Source organism: Metopolophium dirhodum, chromosome 8 (assembly GCF_019925205.1).
Source record: "Metopolophium dirhodum isolate CAU chromosome 8, ASM1992520v1, whole genome shotgun sequence".
NCBI classification, from domain to species: Eukaryota; Metazoa; Arthropoda; class Insecta; order Hemiptera; family Aphididae; genus Metopolophium; species Metopolophium dirhodum.
Window position 1 is genome coordinate 35,495,052 of NC_083567.1, and position 24,643 is coordinate 35,519,694.

The following is a 24,643-nucleotide window of genomic DNA, read 5'->3' on the forward strand; positions in this document are numbered from 1 at the left end:
GCCACGATCTGCACCTCCAGAGTCGACGCTCTGGCTTTTATGTTAATCAGGTAAATGAGATTTTATAAATAAGCTACATTTAAAATTCATGGACCACATTATACTTAATATAGTGGTGTCCCTCCGCCACGCGTTTTTCATGCCTACAGTTTTGAATCGTTTACGCCCTTGTCGAATATTATATTATTATCGTCTTAAAAAAGGGACACAGAAATGCATTATTAATAAAAAGTACTTCTTGCATAAATTTATGTGTTTTACTGATATAATATATTGTATATAAATATACATTTTTCAAAATATATATTTTAAGTCTCATAATATAGGCCCCACAGAATGTCGTAAATAATATTGGTTAGATTATTTTTTATTATAACACATATTCTCTACCACGTATATTCAACGGTTAGGTTAGGTTCTAACTCTTTTGTTTATTTAATGATAAGCAATTTAACATTGTATTAAACAAAACTGAACCTACCGCAATTTTTCTGACGTATCTTAAAAACTTTTCAAATTTTTATCGACATTTTTTTTTTAATTTTATAGTATATTGTGTGGCAAGGGCGTGAAATTACCTTCCCACACGAGCCACACATACTATTTTTTGTCACGCCTCTGAATTCATCGATAGCGGCAAATGTAATGCAGGGATCTATGCAACAACTAGACTATAATTATACTACAACAATATATTTCATGAAAGAAGCTATTTAGTTTTATTTATTTTAAGCGTCACGCATGGAGGTTATAATATGATTATGAGATGTAACCAAAAGTTTATAATTTGTAAGGAACCGACGACCGTGGTATAGATTTCAGTGACTGTGCAGAGTATACGCGCGTTGCGCGTGAAATGAGTGCGCAGCACTTTTGGGGATTTCCACTTTACCACTCGGCATTTTTTAGGATTTCCACTTTACCACCCGGCACTATTAGAGATTCCCACTTTACCACCCGCTGGACGGAAAAAAGGCGCTTTACAACGCTTCAACCGCTGGACGGAAAAAGGACGCTTTACAACGCTTCAACCGCTATCGAAAACTATCAAAGGCTTTTTTAGTGTTATATCAATCAACATAGGAACACAATTAAACCAGAAATGTAGAAATTCTTTTTATTAAATTAAAAGAAGTAAAACAAAATTGACAACAACTAGCATTTTTGAAAGTAATAAAATTAATAAAGTACCTAATACAAAAATGAAATAGTAAGACCCTCTCCTTTAAAGGGGTTTTTTTCATAACTTATGGTATACCATCGTAATATGACGCCGGTCGGTCACTCCCCCGGGACACATTGTATATAGAGTTATAGTGAATATAACTTATAAGTACCTATTTATTATATTATTATAGTTATAAACTTATAAAAAAATTACAGTATAATATTCTACGTGTCACTGCACGTTCAATGTATTATTTATTCACAGCTATAAATAGTAGTACCTAGGACCTAGGTAGGTAGTTAATTTAAATACTCATTAATATTGTGTTACACAATGTAATCGTTTCCGACTATAATGATATTTGATTATAAAACATTTATTGATTTGAGCTATAATTATAAGATGTGTACATAACATTTATTAAAATTTTATAATATAATCTAATTAGCATATCTTTTCTTCAATACATTTAATGTTTATCCTTGTATTGGCGGTGCATTTAAACGTGAAATTGAAATCGTTTTATTTTTCCTAACGGCGTTTACATGCACATAATTTACGGACATTCTATTTAGCGTCGGATGCCAATTTTTGTTTTTTTCTTCTTTTAATTCTCACCATTCGCGTAGGTACCGATCGCGTACTTCAAATAATATTGGACACTGTCCATATAACCTGCACATTTTTATATACCTTGTCGTTTAACAGTAGACTGTTTTTGTTAGGAATACAGATGCAAAATTCGCGATAAAAACAAAGAAAATCAAGAAAACTATATAGTTTATGGTTTTTAGTATAATATAATAATATATCATTGTGTTGAAAGCATAACGTCTATTAATAGTACCAAAGATAATATGTAAACACTAGACAATGCGTCTTAGGAAAGAAGAATTTATATTAGGTATAGCCATGCAGGTAGGATAAAATTCTACCATTCTAAATATTAGACAATTTCATCGTCTTAAAATATGACCTACAGTCTATACGAACCGTATATTCATTATTTCATTATACATATAGTTCGTCAACGAATAAGACACTAAGACTTTAAAACTGTGTGCTTTTTATATTCGCTTTTCGTGGTATAAGAACTCACGGTAATGCGTAGGCCAATTTCCAGCAGTGACAGTGTATAGCTTTACACGAACGGATTCATCTAATTTGTCTAACTCTCATATCTCTGTTTTCTCACAAGATGGACTTCTGAAATTTGAAACATAGATTAAGCTTAAGAGCTTAGGACATGGTAAAAAATTGAGACTTTAATATTAAGCTTAATATTAGTCTTCAAGGTTTGACATTTTGTTAATGACTGTCTGACTGAATGAATCATTGATAATCAAAATTATACCCCGGGGAGTATAGGTAGAAACATGAATTTTGGCTCAAAGGTAGGTCTTATATGCAATAGTAAAGATAACAATTTAAAAATTGCAATTTTCTCAAAATTAGCACCGCTTTTGGGAGAATTGGGGCATATTTATTACATTTTACAAAACCTCAATATTGTACATAAATACATAGGTACATTTAGATGAAGGTGCTGAATCCAAATATTTTATTAGTTTTGATGATTGGAAACCCAGCCATTAGTTAAAGATATTAGGGAATGTAAATTTGATTTTTATAATTCTAATAATAACAATTATCTGAACGCATACGATAATAGGCATATAGGTACATAAAATATCACCAACAAAAACCTAACAATTAATGTTAAAAATAGTGTATGCTATAAAAATATAAAATACATTACAATATAATATGTAAGTCAATCAAAAATACACCAAAAAGTTGAAATTATAAATAAAGCCAAATACAATTTTTAAAATGAAATCATTTGATACAAAATAATAATAATAATTCAAAAAATGCATCCGTTAAAAATTCACAATTAAATTGTACAAGTAAGATATTGAAAGTACGTCTCCCCTACAGCGCCTGGCGTCACTTCTATAGTCCGGACATAGGTCAGACATGACGCGGCCGTGCTGTTCCACTGTTCAACGCTGCAAGGAAACTGTACCATAATAACACTACAACTGTTATTGAATTTGCCAAAAATAATAGAAACTTTTTTACTCTATTGCGTTTTTATGTACTTATTACTTATTAGATTTTTCTAATATTAATGATAATATTTATATTAAATTACAAAATATTGGAGAGAAATATAACTACTTAAATTTGTGAAATTCATAGAATAATATAAAAACAATCCCGAAGCACTTCAGCAGAGGTCCAAACAATCTAAGAGAACTAGAGAAGACAATCTAAACCATGCATAATCCCTTTAGTGCCTCATAAAAACCCAAGAAGACGCCCACTATGCTAAAGCCAGTAAAAAGAATGCTATCCAACAAAAACCTAACCACGAAAAAAGAGCCAGGTACCAGAACCTCTCCCAAAAAAGTCTGCCTATCAAAGTAAAGATATCTACATTGTGGTCAAGTCTGCTCTTAATAATCCTAATGACATAAATGCATAATCCCCAAGTACATTAATGTGCAATAAATCTCTTTTAATTGTATTGCTTATAACTTGGCCAGTTACAAATAAGGTTAATCAGTGGGTGATGTATTTCAATCATTGACAACGCCAAAGCGACAAAATCAGAAACTTGCCAAGTGATAAACAATCAAATTAAAAGAGATTTGTTGCACATAAATGTATTTGTGTAATAAGGTTATTGACTAATGAAAGAGCAGACTTGGCCGTAATATCAATATTTCAATAGGCAGAATTTTTTGGAAGTGGGCCTGGGACTTGGACTTTTTTTACGGTTAGTTTTTTGTTGGATAACTGTATACTTACTGTTGAATCACCTAAATCGTATTATTTATATTATACATATGATATTCATACATCCTACCTATATGCATATTGAATGTATTTGTCATGGTTCAAATTTTGTAAAAAACAAATTTCCTCAAATGTAAGCTACCTATTCAGAAATTGACTGGGCCATCTTTTGATATTATTTTTAAAAATAATTTGACCTATTATAATTTAGTATTATCATATTATATGACTCATAATAATTTATTGTTATCATGATATTATGTGAATATAATAACCAGACAACGTTTTTCCGCAGGTTCCGTTCGAGGTACTCGAGTCGTTAAGTTCCAACAAGACACTGTTCAACTTGATCCTAGAAAACTATCCGAACCTGTTGTTGTGCCGGAGTAGCAGTGTGAGCCAGATGAACAATGCATCAGTGGGCAAAGATCTGTCAGATACGCGGACGGTCTACAACAAAGGCAATGGGCTTCGGTCTGACTCGCCGCCGCTGGTCATGAAGATGAAGCTAAAACAATCGAAGAAGTCAAACTCAATGGGTTCGGGCGTTATATCTCCACTAGAATCGCAGGCTATTTCACCCCCACAGACTTATACCGCTGACAATAGCCCCGAACGACATCCCAAGGCACATCACTCGATGTTGAAGAGACAATTTAGCACCACTCAAAGCAGCTATTTGAAGAGTTTACCATACCACAGGTCAGTCGTACGATCCATTGCATGTAAATCAATCGACAGTATAATAATATGATAAACGTTAATAAATAATAATACGCACGATATATATGATACTCCGATCGGTAAAATATAAATAACTATTATTCAATAACCGATAAACTCCATAATATTTTAACTTCTATAGTTGAATTTCTCAAAATATTATATGTATTTTTTTTTTCCTAGAAAAGTCTTAGATACTTTAAAATTCTATTATTCTTGTGAGCAGGAAATAAGAACTATTTCTATTCTAATCAACAATGGCTTATTGTTTACCTACATATGAAGATACATATCCGTATTATGTATTATAGTAAAACATAATACGAAACACGTATAACTACCCTCATAAAATAGTTAAGTTAGATTATGATAATTGCACAAAATCATTGGCGATGATTCCCCCCTGATATTTTATATTATGCTCAAAGTTTGTCCCCATCATGCTATAAGCATGATATACTATTGAATATTAAAACACATTTTTTTTTTAAGCAATATGCTAAAGCTTAAATATAATTTATTTGCGTGTGTTTTATGTAATTACTTATTTAACATTAAAATATTTATTAATTAAATTAATAAAATTAATAATTAATAAATTTAATTAAATTTATTAAAATATTATAATAGATATACTTAAAGTTTTGCTTATTATAATATAGCCTATAGGTAGTATTAAATTGATATATTTTCAGTATTTTACAATTCTAGAAAACTTCAAGGATAGCTATATAGCTATATAATGTTTTATGTATTGATTGATTATTGGCAAATTATTTTATGGTAGAAGAGTGTCATTAATAATATAATGACTCATTATATTCTATATTTTTAGATACGTCAGAAAAACATTTTTTCTATACTTTACCTCCCTAAAAAATTTGTCACAGTTCCACCGCCAATAAAAACCGCACACAATAAAAATCATATTTGTGTTTTTCATTTATTTTTAAAAGTTATTCTTAATTTCAATACTTAAAATAAGGATTAATTATGTATAATAAATTAACTTCACCGTTGTAGTTTACTATAAAATCCTTCATTTCATGACGTGCATAATATATTCTCGGTCGTGCGTATGATATTTGATATATACCGAATTGGTATGTAGTTACGCATCACAGATCAAACGTTTGAATGATACATCAAATCGAAACTGATTTTTTTTTATTCCTGAATGAGTGGATTTATTCAAATTCTGTAAGAATATAGAACAAAATTGTGTTTTAAGAGTATCATATTTTTTAAATATATAGGTATATACAACCGAAATCTAAAAATCCAACAGTAGATATATTTATGATTTGTAATACAACTGAAAGCATGCTTGTATAGGTACTTGGGTCTTGGAAAATGCTGTATTATGTACTTAACAATGTATAATGTATTGTATTGTATACATTTTGTAACTTTGTATATATGTATAACGTATAACGTATGTGTGTGTGTTTTATGGACTATTTCGGCACTCAGAATTAAGATATTATATTTACGTGTTTGAAGTATAAACATTCTGTTCCTCTATACTATTGTATTTTAATTTTTAATGTATTTTTTTTAATAAAAATAATATAAGAATCTATAATGTACATAATGTATACACATTGAAACTTCTATATTACGAGGTCTCATTTGGCATACAAAAAATTCGTATTATCTAGAGAAGTTCGTTATATGGAAGTTTCAATGTATGTATTCTATATAACAGCCCAACATAATATACATACAATATAAGGTTGTTTTCACCTTATCGTTTTTATCCTCATCGCGTCCACTGTCCCAATATGCTTCGCATTATTTGAAAGTATTTTTTATACTTGTATACTATTCGTCTATATTAGCTATACCTATTATTGTATGTATGATTAATCGATTAATGATAATACAAATATTACAAACCTATAACCTACTTTAATTTATCACTGTAACGAATCGTCCTTTTTTCATTTTTATGCATTGTATAGTATTCAACGTTGTACAACTTTGTACCTAGATTCCCGATACCTAAGAACTCAGAAAATAAAATAAAATATTTTTTTAGCAATATACAATAACATACCATACTCATAAATTTCTTATTATTTTTTATGTATTTTTAATTAAAAATTATAAATTTTACAAACTACTACAAATTATATTATGTTTATCAATAAACATTATAATATTATACAAAATTTTAAAAATGTATTCGCAGCAGTCAATTTTTCAAAATAATAAAAAAAATACTTAATTTATTTCAGAATTTTTTATAAGACACTAGATAAGTTATCAGTTACAATAACTTAAGGCACTTTATTTTTACACTCGTTTTGTATATACCTAATTGATTTTAAATAAAATAGTTCCTTACAAGTTATTTTAAGTTTTTAATTGTCAGTATATAAATTGAATGCCAATATAAAATAAAGTAAATATTTAAAACCTATTATAATTATTCCTGCTAAACCATATAATATTTTCATCATCAACTATTATCAGTATAACTTGTATCAAAATAAATATTTATCCTCTGTATGGGTTTCAATAATTTACCCATTAAAGTCGATAAGTAAAAAACGACTATGCATTTTAAAGCAGTGTTTCATCAAAGAATGTTTAATGGTCTATAACTATCAACTATTAAATATGTATAATGTAGCTTAATAGGATGTACGTTTTATGTATGATCTATTAGTTTTTAACCATTGCAGCATTAAGCGTGTTAAAATATTAATTTAGATTAGAGACCATTCATAAATTATGTACCGTAAATTTTGGCAAAATCCCATGCACGTTATGTAATTTATGAATGCCCGTAAATGTGAATATACACATAAATCGAATTATTGTGTATAATATATCAAACTCCTAACGGATTAAATACTATTTTCATGATTTAATGTGTCAAAATGAGAATGGCGGGAATATAATATTATTATTAGATTTATATAACCGAGTTGATATTTTAGAGATGGTATAGTAGGGAAAATTTCTTTCACACAATTTATATTTTTATATTCTAAGTGAAAAAGCTATTGTTAATTGGTTTTATAACAACATGCGTGTTGTTTACGTTATTGTTTTCAAAAAAATAAAAACAATAAAATAATATTAACTCTTAGATGCCTATAATATATAACAGTGTCTTATAGTTGTACTCTACGTAGTACGTACATATTGTAATTCGTATTGACAGCAGTTAAAATAAATTTCACCAACCACCCCTATCCCACTAATGAACGATAAATATATCATAGGTAATAATAATAATAATAATAATAATGATAAATCACGTCCCATATAACGATATAACATGAGTAAAATATTGTATTTTCGTTGTTGTACATCGTATAGACTATACCGTATTTCATGATTTGTTTAAATAATTATGATATAAATACACAGCGTTATAAAATATGTGAATTACATATTTTGTGTTTCAGGAGCTCCGTGATGTACAAAGGAGCAATATTGAACATCCAAAAAAATTCTATGAAAGCGTCCTCATGCCCAGACATATACAACAATAACTCTACATTAACAGTCACTAGCGAACCCGATTCCGTAAGTTTATTTTCTTCCCCCGAAACAATTTACGTCTTCCTTCTTTTAGATGAAACTAACGGATGCAGAACTGTAACTGCAACTGTAAACATGTAAAACTGGAATTATTTCGATTCTTCGCAAAATAAATAAATAAACGCCCAACACACACGTTTTTACAGATGTTCCGCAGGCATAGTTTTGTCAAAGTAATTAATCAGTTATCGAATAAACGTGTGAATACGATACGTCGAGTTAGGCGGAAAAGATCATATTTTCATCCGAAATCGTTGAAAAAGGTAAGGTAGGATGGTGAAGATGTGTGGTGGATGGTGAGTGCTACTAGGAAATGGATGCATTTGGCATGAATTAAAGAACTATAATGCGGAGGAAGAACTATACCTAGTTAAGACTTTAGAGTATGCATTGCATTTTGAATCTAAACATTTTACCTTTTGCCACAACTTGTGTTGTTAATTTATGAAACATCAATTGATCTTAATATTGCCTATATATTTCTTCATACCTAATTATTATAATATATATTTTTCAAACTTTTGTTATTACTTTAAAAATTATTGTTTCCATTGAATTCCGCTAAATTAATTTGCTTTATAAAAAAATATTTTTTGATATTTACACCGTATATATACGTAACTAGTTCAGCCTTTATTATGCATTAATTATAATGTATTTTATTTTAAAAGTCAAAATACGTATACCTATTATATAGTACATGTTTTACTCTTATTTTTGAATCAATAAGATTGCCATATTCGATATGATTTGAATGAAAACTAAACGATTTAATTAGAATAGTGTTATAAATTATAATATTATAAAATATTTCTAAAATGGTGCCTCACATATCCCTGCGAACTCGCTATAGAGTAGGACCTACTCGCGATGACTGGCGCCTACGTCGTGTACTACAATATATACATAAATTAATGTCCGTTGTAATAATATTCGGTATAATGTAATACAAAACAATAACATATAAACGTTAAGAACCCACCCACATAAATATGCATGTTCTACGACAGAAACTATATTGTATAATTTATATAAAATATATATATACCTACTATATAGGTACACGTTACAGATACATATTATATTGTTATAATATTATTGTTCGCATACAAATTTAATGCTACGCATGACAATAACCATACATATAATATATTGATATGACAATCATACGCGCACACGAAAAAATAAATAAATATAAAGTCGTTATAAGTTATTACGGATAGTAAAACGAACAATATTGTTTTTTTTATGATCGATTTTATCCATATAATATACAGGGTGGTTCACACAACAAGCTCACCCCCATTTTTTCTCCCATTAATAATGAATTTATTCAAATTATGATTTTTGGAATTTTTAAATATACTTATAGGACATAGACCATATTTTCAAATTCATGAATTTTTTTGTACTACCTAAGGAATGTCCTGTGACAATAAAAACTTCTGTTTTTCAAATGAGAACCTAATTACCTAGGTATATAATATAATATTTATAAAACCATGAATGTATACTATTCAATTATATATTTCAACGAAAAAATTGGAAAGTATCTTTATGCCGTTCCCCCTCCTCCTGGATTATCCCTGTACTAATGCACATAATATAAAACCATTGTTAGTCATTTATTAATATAATATATAAGTAATACAAAATATGTAATAGGAATTGTAAACACGTGGATAACGGCCGGACGTGACGCATATATGCTATTATTTTAGGTGGCCCCTTTCACCGATGGCCGGCCCAGAAATCCTTTTGTAGTTTTGTGTGTTCCTGACAATCACGAGTTCTCCATACTCAGTGCACATTTTGAATTGGAGAATTACTTATACACATATAGTACCCTTAAAATACAGTTCTCAAACTGTCAAGGGGAGATAGATAGGAGATTTAGGAGTATAATCTCTCTCACCCTTGTCGAAATACTTTTTTTTAAATTCTGTAATCGTTATATAATATAATCAAAATAAAATATATACGGTGCAGTAGTATGACTTTGTTTTGGATTTTGAGCAGTGCGATTTAGGAATCTATCGTCTGTGAATCTGCTTTGTTCTGAAATAATAAATAGGTAAATAATGTTTGATTTTTGATTCATATTAGAACAGAAAAAAAAATGTAATGTATAAGTTGCTTATGTCATTTTCCAAATTTCTCCGGTAGTCTTAGAACGAATCTGATAAAGAGCCGTTGATACTAAAAACCTGTTGACTAAAATATTATATTGTAGTTGTTTGATATTTTATGTAATATTTTGATAGTGCAACATATTCATTTAAAAATGAGTTTTAAAGTTGTTTCTTTTCTCGTAACAAGCTCTTCGTGTTAATTATCTTCATACAATCGTATTATATATTTATATGTTACAAATAACCTTAATAAATATATATCCAAATATCTATATAAATATCATGATAAACCCAAAAGGACATAAAAAAAATATATTACGAAAAATTTAAGATATCGAAAAAAAGTAAGAACGAAAGACGCGTATAATATTCTACACGAGTGAACGCGCCAATTTAGAAAGGTTTTATTTTTCTCAATATCTTTTTGAATCTTAAGCTATACGCAACGTGATTTTCCAGCTAAAAATTTGCAAGTTGGACCTGCCCACATTATTTAATTTATTTCAATTACACTTGTATATAAAAATTATTTTATTAATGTAAATAATAATATAATTTATTGTTCAAATCAATAACTATATTTGAAAAAAGATTAAAATATTATTTTTATAATAACATAAAAATAATGAATTAAATGACTGTTATTTTAACTGTTGGCACTAGGTTGATTAAACTTTTTTTGGAATACTTATCGGTTAAAACGATTATACACAACGTTTAGAAATTAATATTATCATAAAATATCTGCAAGCTGCTGCTGTACATCTCTTGTACAACTTTAAAGACCATAATATTGAGTTCAAAATATATTATCGTAACCTTATGTCGATCATCAAAATAATATAAAATACTCATTACTCACCCAATATCAGCCAGCTATACGGCTTTTGTTTCAATTTTGTCCGGAAAAGTTAAAAAAAAAATAAACTGTTTCCTGCACTTAAAAAAAATAATGTTAATTAAAATATCGTACCTATTATAGTATGATATATAAAAAATTGTTGTGTAACAATCGAATCGTTATAATAGCGCTCGTATTCTGGATGAATGTAAAACGTGTTGAAATCACGGCCCGGGAAAACGCGCACTTATTCCTATACCTATATGTATATATATATAAAGTATACAAATGTTATATGCGCGTACGAACGTCCGCAAGAGGGTCACCCACTGGAAATATTGGCCTTGTCGTGGACGTTTTATATAAAGATTAATGTGTATTAGCACTGTGTGTGTGTAACCGTTTTTTGTGACATGTGCGCGCTATTCAAATTTGTCGCTGTAAACTTACTATAAACGCCGACACCATCGGTAATATATAATATATATAGACGGGAACTCGTAACGAGCTAAAGCTATTCGGTATCCGATCGGTGCCAATATAACACACGACGTGTACTTTACATTCATCGTGTGCTCGAACGTGATTCGGCCAAATTTCAATTTTTTTTTCTATCTTTCATTGCCGTGATTATAATGCCGGCGCGAAGACAATTTAATATATTTTTTTTTACCTACAGGATGCTCACCATTTGTTTAATGTATCGCCATGGTACACTGGGACTTTTAAATAATAAAAAAACCTAAGCGTTCAATAATATTGTCTTTAAGTAACCATACTTAAAAATTCTAAAAATCAATATTTAAAATTTAAATACGAGTGAATGGTGCTTGGTGAATCACTGTATATATTGAAAAATATTGTTAGACCTATACGTTCACATAATCAACTGAAGATCTCAGCCCTTATGAACTAACAATTTTCAACAAACCTATTGAGCAAAAAAAAAAAAATATATATATTATCATATTATATATTAATATTCATGCAACATTGTACAATTATTAATATACCTATATATAATTTTACTCTTGTTGTATAATTCAGGAAATTCTCTGTTACAACAAAAGATATGGTCGGTATTCACAAAACCTATAATATTATTAATTGATCTATACATATATATATATATATATATATATATATATAATGCAATAAAATAAAATAAATAATTCCAAAAATATTTAGTTTAAGATACAAATTAAAAACGACTTCAACTACAAAAACTTAAGTGGGTTGTATAATTTAAAATTTAAAAGAAGTATTTAGTCATCAATTTAATATTATAGTTGTAATTTAGATTTTATTTGGTGTTTATAAATTTAAATTTTGATTTATATATTATATTTTTAAGCAATTTGATCATTATTTTATCGTGAATATTCAATGTATATTGTATAGGTATAGCGTACTTGTATATTTTGCAGAACATGTAGATATATTATCGAGTTTTATAAATCAAATATATATATACATGTATATTATTAATTGTGGTCCTGTAACGGATTTTTTTTTTTAAAAAAAAGGATTTTGTGCTCAATCTCGATGGCGTCTGATACTTTTTTGGATTGTTTGTGTGCAACTCAATCGTGTTGTTGAAAAGGTATACCGCGTTCAATATTTTTTCTCGACCTCCCCCCCCACCCTCCATCACCCCCACCCGAGGACTCCCAGCGGTTGGAATATAAAGACGCCGACGATGACGGGACTACGCCTAAACCGGCAGTTTGGTTGCCCGTAATACCCGAACAATGGTTGTCGTACTGTTATATTTATATATACAACAGTGAATGAAGCTGTGTCGTGTTTATATATATTGTATATTACAGTAGTGGATGTGTGCGACGGCGGCGACTATAGTAATAAGTACCAACGACAAAAATTGCGTGACCGCGTCTCATCGCTAAACGTCCGACCCAGAAGTCATAATAATAATCTCAGACTCGGAACTCGTAGCATATTTGTCTTTTCGGACGACCTGCGAGTAAGGTATACAAATTTTTTTCGCGTTCCCCCAAAGTCAACAATAATTTTTTCATTTTTAATTACATTTGTATGACTTTTCTTAAATTTTGCTTGATTGTTCTGTGCGCATCGTATAATGTTCTCATACAACATTTAAAAAATGTCTTGATAAATGAATCGTCTCTTGTCAACAATACATTATCAATTGATACGTATTAGAAATTATTATGAAATAATGTAAAATACGACTAATCCATACCATATATTATTTAATCCAATAAATATTTAATTGAAATAATCAATTTTTATAATGAACAGCGGATGAATAGCTACTGGAAATCAACGTAAAAAAATGTATTTGTACTATGATTCAAAATGTGTACATAGACTCCAAAATATTAATAAATTATAGATAGTAAAATTAAATCAGAATTTCAATATATTTTGATACTCTGTTTTAAACTTAATATGATAGGTTTTCAAAGAAACTTTAAGTAAGCTTGTTTTTGAATTATTTTGTCTTGCTGAATTCTTGGTGACTGGTGTGAAACAATTCCACGAAAATTTTCAGAACCATTGAATTAAAAATGGTTTTTTTTCAGTTTATAAAACATTTTTTATTCACCTGGATTTGGATATTCTTTAATGGAGTTTATAATATAACAGGTAGTTTATGTCATATACTTTTATGATAAAATACCATTACTATGTATATGAACACTAAAATGGAAATTATCACCGGTTTTTATGACACAATATTAATGAAAATAATGATAAATAAAAGTTATATTGCGAAATATTGCGTTAATATTGCGAACACGTCGTTTAGACCGTTTAGTTTATCCGATCCTGTGGCGCACGTCCGCAGAATATATATAAATCGTTCGCTTCGTATTATACAAAATCTTAAAAGAAAAAATCTAATTTCACCTAATAAAATTTGATTTTCTTTCGTTCGGCATTGCACATTAATAATTGTGTTGCAAAATCCACCAAGTCTTCCACCACTTGTTCGTTTTTACTTTTATGAACCAGTCTACCAGGACGATGACCGACCTGTCTAGACTGTCTACCAGACTTTACTTAACTAAACATTTTTATGTATTTTTTATAGCGCTGTTTATGTTATGATTTGGATTAAATTTCAATTTACGTTAATCTACGTAATTGTACCATGCATATTATTATTATTGCGAAACGCGCACGATGTACACATCAAGTTTCGAATTTATTCCCGGTATGCATCTTAACGAAATTCGGACTTTGACGAAAAACCGCTATCAACATTATGGAGGTTGATATTCGTTTTCAAATATACCTGCACACATTCAGTTTAAGTATTGCGCAAAATAAAATCGGATTGATCATATTATTTACCATTCTCGGCGTGTTTTCCACAAGTATCTTTGCCACATTTGATGAGCTTTAGTATTTGTAATTGCATCTAGGATAAATAAAATTGTCAAAATAATATTAAATTAAATAAAAAAGAAATTTAACAATTGACGTGTAGATCCCTCCGATCATACCGTATTAAGAGTTATATTAAACGAACGGGGGAGGGGATACCTGCAGTTGAGCTTCAGATATGACACCAAAGTGCTATTAAAATATCACATTAATTATAGATTTTTATTTATTTATTGAAAACTCATGAATATACCTACACGCAGTCCAAAGGAAACGGGCTTTTGTGTTGCAATTAAAAGGCAAACCAGATAGGACAAAGCGCGCGCAGTTCCTCTGCATTGTGTACTAGTTAATATAATATATAATATCAAAAGTATTTCGTTCTCCCGTTCGGGTGTTGCGTTGACTGCATTTTAATCGTCTCCTCCCCTTCGCCGCCACCACCACGAACAAATAGGTCATACTCATACGTTGGCTACGTACGCACTCAGCATAGGTATAAGTATATATATTCACACACACTCAGACAACACAAATATTGCACCAAGTATTTAGTGAGATAAAAATTATATTTAAATATGAACAGGTTATTGTAACAACTTATAACAAGTCACTTAAACAGTTGTGGTTATAATTTATTGAGTTAATTATAAATCTAAATAGGTAACTAGGTAGTTAGGAAGCTTTTCAAAAAAAAAGTTGTTTGCAAAGGTTTATAGCTGCGGTAGATAAAACCGGGTGGACTCTTGAAACCAGCATGAGTAGTATTACACAGCGAGTCCTATTTTAAAGTGGATTCGTGCCCAAAATTTGTGGTGCTGTAGACAGAACATTACTATTATAATATACCTGACTATAATATAATTATTGTAGTGGTTGCACAGTACGACTTTAGCACATCAGTAACACAACACTGTTTCTAGTTCTCATAATTATTGCTGTACACGATCCGTATTCAGGCCGGACGATACATTTTATTTTACAACCCAATATAAATAAATCAGAATTATAAATTAATTTTAATTATAAATTTGTCATCAATGTAATTGTTGTTGGTTTTTCGTAAATTTTATAATTTATCTTACATAACAATAAGTCTTCTTCTATTCGTTATACATATATAAATTGATGTATTTTTTTTTTATTATTATTAATCTTAAGCATCGGCAACTATGACTATTAGCATTATTATGGTTATAATATGAAAGCATGAAACCTATAATACCCCGTTGGATCTTTATATATGTACTTACTTACATTTTAATATTGACTATATAGACATTGTGTATTATTTAGTATAGAACCTTTATAAGTTTTAAATTATCAATCGATTATATACGAATACCGTTTATGAGACCATATTTTTCTCATTGATTTCGCAGAACAACTACGTTACGATGAATTTCAGCGTAAAATTATTCATTACGACTTGTTATTTTCTTGATCAATAATAAAGCTGTAATAATATATAAGTTCATCATTCTTAATTTTCATCTGTTTTTACGATTTAGCACTTGATAGCGTTTTCGTTCAAACTTGGAAAACTTAGAAGATACGAAATTTTAATAGCTTACTATGGCTAATCCTGTGATATTTTTCTAGTTCATTAGATTCACTTATTTATTATCTGTCCCATAATTTGAGTGTGCAACATTGAACAATTACAACATGATCAATTGTATTTCGTACTCGTAAAACGAAAATTTTCTAAAAAATACTTAAAAGCGAAGTTGATGAGTATAATAATGTTATGCGAATCTGTAATAGGTAAAAATATGTGTGAAATACTTAGAGTTGTTAAAATACGGTATTTTATTTTCATATTGTATTGTACATGTAAGTATTGTATGGTATTATAATTTGGCACAAAACTATGTATTATCTTAAACTATCAACAATTGTACTATTTTGCCTACAACAATAATTTTAGAGTAAATTAATATAATATAAAGTCATAGTACCAATCCTGATATACTAGCGACTTGCATAATTTAAATTTAAAATAATGTAATTACAATTCACAATAAATTATGTTCTTATATATAAAATTAATTTTCTAATAATATTAACAAATATTTTTTTATTTTATATACCTAAATAAAATAATTTTATACCATGTGTATAATACCTAGTATAATACAATTGTATACAAATGACCCACTCGCATCTCTAGAAATACTTATGAAATATTTTTATTACATTAACCAAGATGGTCGCAAAGTACAAAGGGTGAACGTGAAGTGATCACAGTCGCACAGATATCCACAATACAGTATACACTTATATCTGATTCGACAACAGCTTAATATATGTTCGTGAGTCGTGAAAAGATTATTATCAACAAGCGATTATTGATTATTTAAGTCGTACGTTTCCTAGGTCACAAAAGGAGACAACTCTTCATAATGCAATGGATTAAAATACTATCACTGGTCCACAGGGATTTAAAAAATGTTCTTGCAAAATGAAATGTAAGAGTATAATAAGTGTACCTACCTGTCTGCTGTCATGGCAGTAATAAAATATGCAACTGAAATGATATAGTATTTTGCCATATGTAGAAAATAAAATATATATGCGTTATAATTAGTTCAGTTGTACAAAAAAATCGGCCACTCAATTATCGCATTGGCTAAGGAACATCAGCATTACTCCTTGATCATAATTCCTAATCAATATTTCTATTTTTAAAAAGCTTAAAATGTTTTATTTTCTCAAGTAACATAATTGTAGTTATTTTCTATACTTATTAAGTAGGCATTTTCAAGAATGATAAGAAAATAAGCATGCATAGAACAGGCAATTTAAATATTGCTTAATCATTCTTGATACTGCTCAATTTTAATGATTTCCTGTGATAATATATGTAATATGTAAACTGTAAAGACAAATAAATTGAATTATTCACATATATATACTATCAAACACGACATCATAATAATATTCTAATATGAGAGCTCACTATTTAACGACGGGTCAATATAAACTCCATTAGCCCATGCACTCGAACTTACGGTGAACACGATGGTGGTCTTACGATAAAAGTTAATACCGTGCAGACGAACCCTGCGCTCGTATAAACTTATACACATATATAGGTACACAACACCATATAATACGAACCGAACAAGTAGGTACATTTTCGGACGTCAAGTGTTTAGTCATAATAATGATAATATAATATTAATTTTATGTTTAGTATAATATTTATTTTATTCATATTATGCCCGCGCAAGTGCATAAATTATAATATAGTTTGAGCCGAAGAATTCTGACTATGACATCGCATTTTCACCGGTCTCGCATCGATCTGCGCGGCGTTGTACACGATTATTATATATATATATATACACATAGAGTTTTTAGTATGTTGAGTCGGGTCAAAAGCTAACGCCGTTCGATCGATAGCGTTCGCGCAAACGCCCTGGCCTCCGGTTTCTCCGAGCAGGTTAAAATTCGTACTTACACACTCGGTGATCGGGATGAGTGGTCGGGGGGTGGTGGTGGTCGTGTCTGTGGCGGGGCGGTGTGTGCTGCAGACGTCGAGCTTGTGCGGTGGCGTGGGCTTAAGAGTGAATCACAAACTAGACTGCCAATGGCCTCGTTATAATATTATCAAGTCTTTGAGCATCATATTATAAGCATCATAATGATATATCGTGACTGCCTATATCATTATGTCGTTTGAATCATTAAAGGACCGTAAAAACGGCCCGGGTTATTGAATACGCGTTTTGTATAGTGGGTGAAGTTGTAACTTGCATGCAACTATAAGTCTGATACTTGAAAGCATAATATTATAACAACAAATTAATATGCAATGATTTCGAATAGGAATAATTAATATTGCATTAAATCATACGCTGCGGATTGCAGCCGGCGTAGGTGGATGCTTATACTTGCATGTCTCATATTATTATGAATTTAAACAATAGTTTATTATAATATTTTGCATTATTATTCAGATAAATCTATACAATGGTAGGCAAGTATATGTTATGACATGAACATGAACTCCAGTTACCAATTCATGGTGTATAAAGTCGGGTCTTGTTTCGGTAATCCTAGTAATAAAGAGCAAAAATGTATCGTTTCCTGAAAGAATTATGGTTTGTTATGAGGTGTAATTCTTAATAACATAATTTAATTCCGCCAATATATATATTTATAAGCTATACATATTAAAACCTTTTCGTTTGATTTTTTTACACGATCTATTCAAATCAAACAAATAAATAACAATTTCTTTCTAATTTTTCTATAAACAGACGCTTTATACAACTATACATCACATTTCAATTTACAAACGTTCACATTCTATAGAAAGTTTAAAAAATATTTTGACGTTTTGTTATTATTACTATAATTCATATGTTTTATTGTTAATAATTGCACAAAATGTAATAAATGTATTATAAATGTGACAAAAATATTGAAACCATTGTTGGAATAGTGTGGATATGCAAATATATATTATTATTTTATATATTATATTATTCAATCATACATTATATTACACCTCCCCTACCCATTAAAATAATATAAGTAAATATGATTTCTTTGGTATAGGAATGGTACACCGAAGTAAAAGAGTTGTTCAGTGGCATCTTAGACTTCAGTATGTTTTTGGAACTACATTTCCTATTCCTGTCATTATCCACGATATTGCTGTTCACGTGGTTTATCGTGCCATATTTCTATCTCACCGATTTTGTAATGGCTCAAGGACTGAGCGAAACCGACGCATCTACTATCATCAGCACTATTGGAGCTACGAACACTGTCGGAATGGTACGTATTATTACATAAATCAATATATAACTATTAATAACTACAAAAAAATTAATATTAATATACTTGTCCTTCTTAGAATCCAGTATAACATACAGAATAATGAGTTGAACAGGGAGGGGGGATCGTTTCGTCATTTGATACCGATTTTAGAGGACTGCAGATATTATAGAAACTACAGTACCTACTGTACCTATACTGTAGTTCGATCATCTCTAAGATAGGTTCCTAGATATTCTATAAAAAAATGTACATGAAAACTAAAAGGTTTTAAATGTCAATAAATAATATATCTTTAAATCAATAATTATTAAATAAAAATCACAAATCACTATAGCTCCAGTATCACATGGGGCTAACACACATAAGTACATTATATAGATAGGTATACTAGCATTGATTATAAATATTAGTATTTGTTTATGGTACTAGGCATACCTACTTGAATCACTAAATACATAAATTATGTACTGTTATAATAATGTTAGTTATATTATTTCCTTTGTGGACATTTCTGCATTAATTATTAAATATCAATTGAAAAAAAGAAGTTAATTTGCGTGTAATAATGATAATATAATATTATATTATAATATGTTAATATGTCACGTTTACGTATTTGCTTGTTTTATTCAAATATGTACTATACTATTTTCTTATCTTTTTATGTTATTTAATGTCTACAAAAATCGTTATATTTTAACCATTGAACCTTGGAATGAAAGGTTATTTATTTTTTAAAAAAAAATGAAGTTAGAGTATAATAAGGCTTGTACTCATTAAATTGTATTAACTCATAACTGTATTACAAATTAAATTTGAAACGGATTTATTTAGCAAGACATTATATTATTTATCCTTTATAAATTGGATAAAGTTTAAATCAGTTTAAAAGCTTATAACAATACAATTATTATTGATTGATTCTCAATCAATAATATAGTATCGTTATGATCGCTTAATGTACACGTTTTTTGATTTTTATTATTGTTTTTAGATATTACTCGGCTGGGCTGGTGATTATCCATGGATGAACGTGACCAAGGTGTATGCGATCTGTCTAGTGGGCTGTGGCATTTGCTGTGCCATCATGCCTTTGTTTATCAGCAGCTTTTGGTCGCTGATCGTCATCGGAGCCGCGTTCGGTCTGTTTTTCGCTTCCAATTTCTCGTTTACGCCCGCCATTTTGGTAGAACTCATACCGCTGGACCGGTTCACCACGGCGTATGGTCTGATGTTACTGTGCCAAGGTATCGGCAATCTATTGGGACCGCCGTTGGCAGGTAAACAAATATACAATATGATGTATTGCATATTATGTATAATATTTGTATAATGCAAATGGATTACAATAATAATATGCGCAATAAGATCTCAATTATACATCAGTGACGATACCAAGAGATTAACGATTGTCAGATAACTGAATATTAGACGGATAAAAACAAATTTTTGAGAGTGACGGATACCTAATTTAAAACGCAATTATTATAAAATAAACCTATGACCTAAATATTTGATGTAAAACAATATTTTATTTGCAGTCATAGTTATTTTCGATTATTGAGATTTAACTTTCACAGGCTGTTGAGTATGTAAATGTAAATTTAAAAATGAAAAATAAGTGTTAACATTTTACCAAGTACCTAAAAAGACAAATACCAGCGTCAGAGACAAATGTAACACGTCATGTATTTATTAGATTATTGTTAATAACATTAAACTTTAACTGTTTAAACTTAATTAACAACCAATAAAACAAATAAAAATTACTAAAATGACATCAAATAAACATAAATGACAAAACTATAAACAGTACCTTAGGTACTTAAACATTTTTAACAAATTAATACAATTCAATATTCATTCATACTGTAATACACATTATGCATCCGGTTTCTCATCATTAAAATATGAATATCACACATTTGTACCTTTCAATAGTTCGTTGTCTGTTCTTTTGTTTAACAATATTTGTCTTTTTGAGGCATACCTAATTTTGATACCAAAAATAAATAAATGAAATTCCAAAAAGAATTAATAGTTACAATAATTTTCCTCGGATCAATTGTTAAATTTATCCCCTTTAAATTTGTTTAAAAATAAACAAAGATTAAAAAATAATACTTATTACACATCTGTACAGATACACAGAGCTCTCTCTCAACCACACAAAGTTAAACTGTACTAGTTTATTTTCATAAGTATTTATAAATATTTGGTAAATAATACTAAATAAGTGTTAATTACAGAAAACTATTGTGTTGTTTTTTCCGTTTTGTTGTCATAAACCCATTGTTATTTTGCATTTCATTTTTATTTCATAAAAGCATTTTGATAAAAAAAAAAATATTATACATTAAACAGTGTTACACTTGAAGTTTTTTTTTCAACGTTTTATATTTATCATCTAATATCAATATGTGTAATAATATAAATGTATATAAATATTTAATTAAAAACTAATGACGTTTTCATATATCACAACGCATGATAGGTAGTCAATAGATAGATAGATAACGATTCGTAAATATGTATTCAGTGTCATATCCAATACAAATAATCCGTCAGCAAAATAAATTACAAATTATTTTTCTCGTTGATCCATGGAGATATTATAAATGACGAAAGTACGTATATAATTTTTTCTTTTCCCTGATGACAAGTAAAATAATAATTTAATTAAATCTATTAAACTCGGATAACTATAAAATATAAAAAGTATAGACTTTTCTTAATTTTTGTGTAGGCTCCGAATGAAAAAAGTGTTGTGCAAATGTATAAAATTTAAATTCAGAATGCATACTTACTGAAAAAAATTGCTTCAGTTATGATTCCGGAACGACTGAAGAGTTAATTTAATTCTTCATCCTCAGTAACCATAGTTTTTTATTTTTTTTTTCGAAATAAAAACGTAAATATAACTCAATTATAATCTACCTATAGTCTATACCCCGAAATAAAAATTTTAATTTTCTCATTTATAATATTATGTAATATTACGTACCTACCTATTGTGTATGTATATTATATTGTATACGTTTCCACTGAAATATAGTATGGAGTGAAATTACTTATTAGCACAATTATAAAATGTTTAAATTCTTTAAGTATTCTACATATTTTTTTGTCATGGTATCGAGCAAACTGGAGGAGGGATTATGTTAGCATAACGTCCCCTAAATAGTATTCTACATATTATAATTTATTATTTTTTTATAATTTTTTACGTAAGAAGAACATTTTTTGAGAATCCTTTTGTAATAATAATAATATTGGATATTTTTATATTTTTTGGCATGGTAACCGATTATGATTTATATTTTATAAGATGACTAATATCACTAAAATAATAATTTTTTTTCTGTTTACAGGTTGGGTATCTGATTTGACTGGCTTTTGGGACTTATCTTTTTACTTAGCCGGTTTTTGGATCGTTTTGTCTGGTGTCTTCATTGGGCTCATTCCATTCACGAAAAATCGACTATTGTGGGGCGCTGGCCAATTGGAAATCGAACGGGACAGTGTTAGGTCATAAAAATATACAACTTTATCTTAAAATATATATAGGAGACCTTAGAAATGTCTCATAGTATGAGTTATATTCAGCTCATTACGATATAAACGTAAACTTGTAATATGAGTTGTTTAAACAATTCTTTTTTGAGTGTTCTCCTGTGATGTACCTATATAACTGCGAAACCGCTATCAACTTTAATCGGATAAAGTGTTTGAAAATAGTTTGTTGGATTAGTGAGGAATGTTGAAATACATTTTAATTGAAATGGTTTGCTTAAAATGTTCACTGATAAAATGTCATCTATCCAACATAATGAAATAACCAAATAATATCCTAGATTCTATTTTAGTATATTTTATTTTCGATCAAGTCGTTGAAAATATTCTTCTTTTTAATTCGATATCTAAGTATCAATTTTTTAAACGTAGATGAAATATTTAAATATTTTTAACATTCCGGTCAAACTCAAACCATACATAAGGTTTTAATTAATTTCAAGAGTTCGAAAGCAGATGTGAAGACCACAGCTCCGCAAATCTTTAAAAGGTTACATACATGTTTTATGTATGGATATTTGGCAGTATTAAAGGAAGGCAGCTAATAAATTATGACCCTCTAATATTATTATTTATTTTTATTATTATTATTATTATTATTATTATTATTATTATTATTATTATTACTATTGATTTTGTATCTTACTGTCGTAAATTATTATCTTGTTAAATTATAGAATTTATATTTTTACTGAAATACCTATTTTACCAAATGTTGTGAATTTTGAGTTGTGTTATTTATATATTTAATATTTTCATGTTAATATAGATACATATACTCTCGTTATTATCCTTCTGAAATTATAAACTATGTGGAAAATCGTCTCGTGTCCCCTGTCTCATTAAACCAATTAGATATTAGATAAATTGTTTTAGTTGCCCGTTTATAATATATTTCGAATCACACTTAAAAGCCCATAAACGAAGAAATGTATAAGATTTTAGAACGTAAGACAATCATGTTCATCTTTTATTTTCTGCCCGTCTTAATAAACTGAATTGTGTTAGTTGGATAGTAAATTATTATTTAGTAAAAGTTTAAATACCCAACGATTGACGATTTGTGGAGCAATATTTTTAGAATTTAAGAAACGTGTCAAAATACTACTGATTTATTTTTATTCGATGTATGAATAATATTACTTCTTACTGTATATCATTAGCATATTATTATTGTTGTTTTTTGTCTTTTTAATATTATTTGGCTCAAGTATATAATTGTAATACTACGATCTTCCATTTTTGATTTTGTATGTCGGTCGATTCTCATCGTTGATCAATAAAATGTAAGCGTGCGTATAACGTATATTGTAGCTGTTATATAGATATTTATTATATTTAGCATGTAATTTTTAAAATATATTCAATGAATTTGATAAAGTTCGTTTTGGACAAATTATCACAATTATATCGTTGTTAAATACAATATTTACATCTGTTATTTAAATAATTAAAATATTTAATCATAAAAGAGTTATACAAATACTAAATTATTTCTATTGTGTCGTTTTTTCTTCGTAATATTAACAAAGTTTAAAATATCGTTACGGAGGCATGGTGGCTGCTGGCTGGTGCGTTATAGTTCTTGTGCCCAATGACGATTACGGTGGTGAAAACTTTAAAAAGTATCCATTGCGACAGGCGTGACTCGGCCGAGGTAAAAACCACCGTTAC

General features: G+C 28.9%; 1 protein-coding gene across 2 annotated transcripts in view; it reads left to right on the forward strand.

Annotated features, from left to right (window-relative positions):
- Positions 1-24,442, forward strand: part of LOC132950003 (uncharacterized) — a 45,337-nt gene extending 20,895 nt beyond the window's left edge. The window contains exons 3-8 of one of the 2 annotated variants that reach the window (XM_061021170.1): positions 4,269-4,675; positions 8,119-8,239; positions 8,401-8,517; positions 19,172-19,393; positions 20,391-20,676; positions 22,768-24,442. In XM_061021170.1, coding sequence (XP_060877153.1) covers positions 4,269-4,675; positions 8,119-8,239; positions 8,401-8,517; positions 19,172-19,393; positions 20,391-20,676; positions 22,768-22,931 — 1,317 coding nt within the window. In that variant the 3' untranslated portion in view covers positions 22,932-24,442. The remainder of the gene's footprint in view (positions 1-4,268; positions 4,676-8,118; positions 8,240-8,400; positions 8,518-19,171; positions 19,394-20,390; positions 20,677-22,767) is intronic. The other variant, XM_061021171.1, reaches the window with a different exon arrangement.
- Positions 24,443-24,643: the final 201 nt, after the last annotated feature.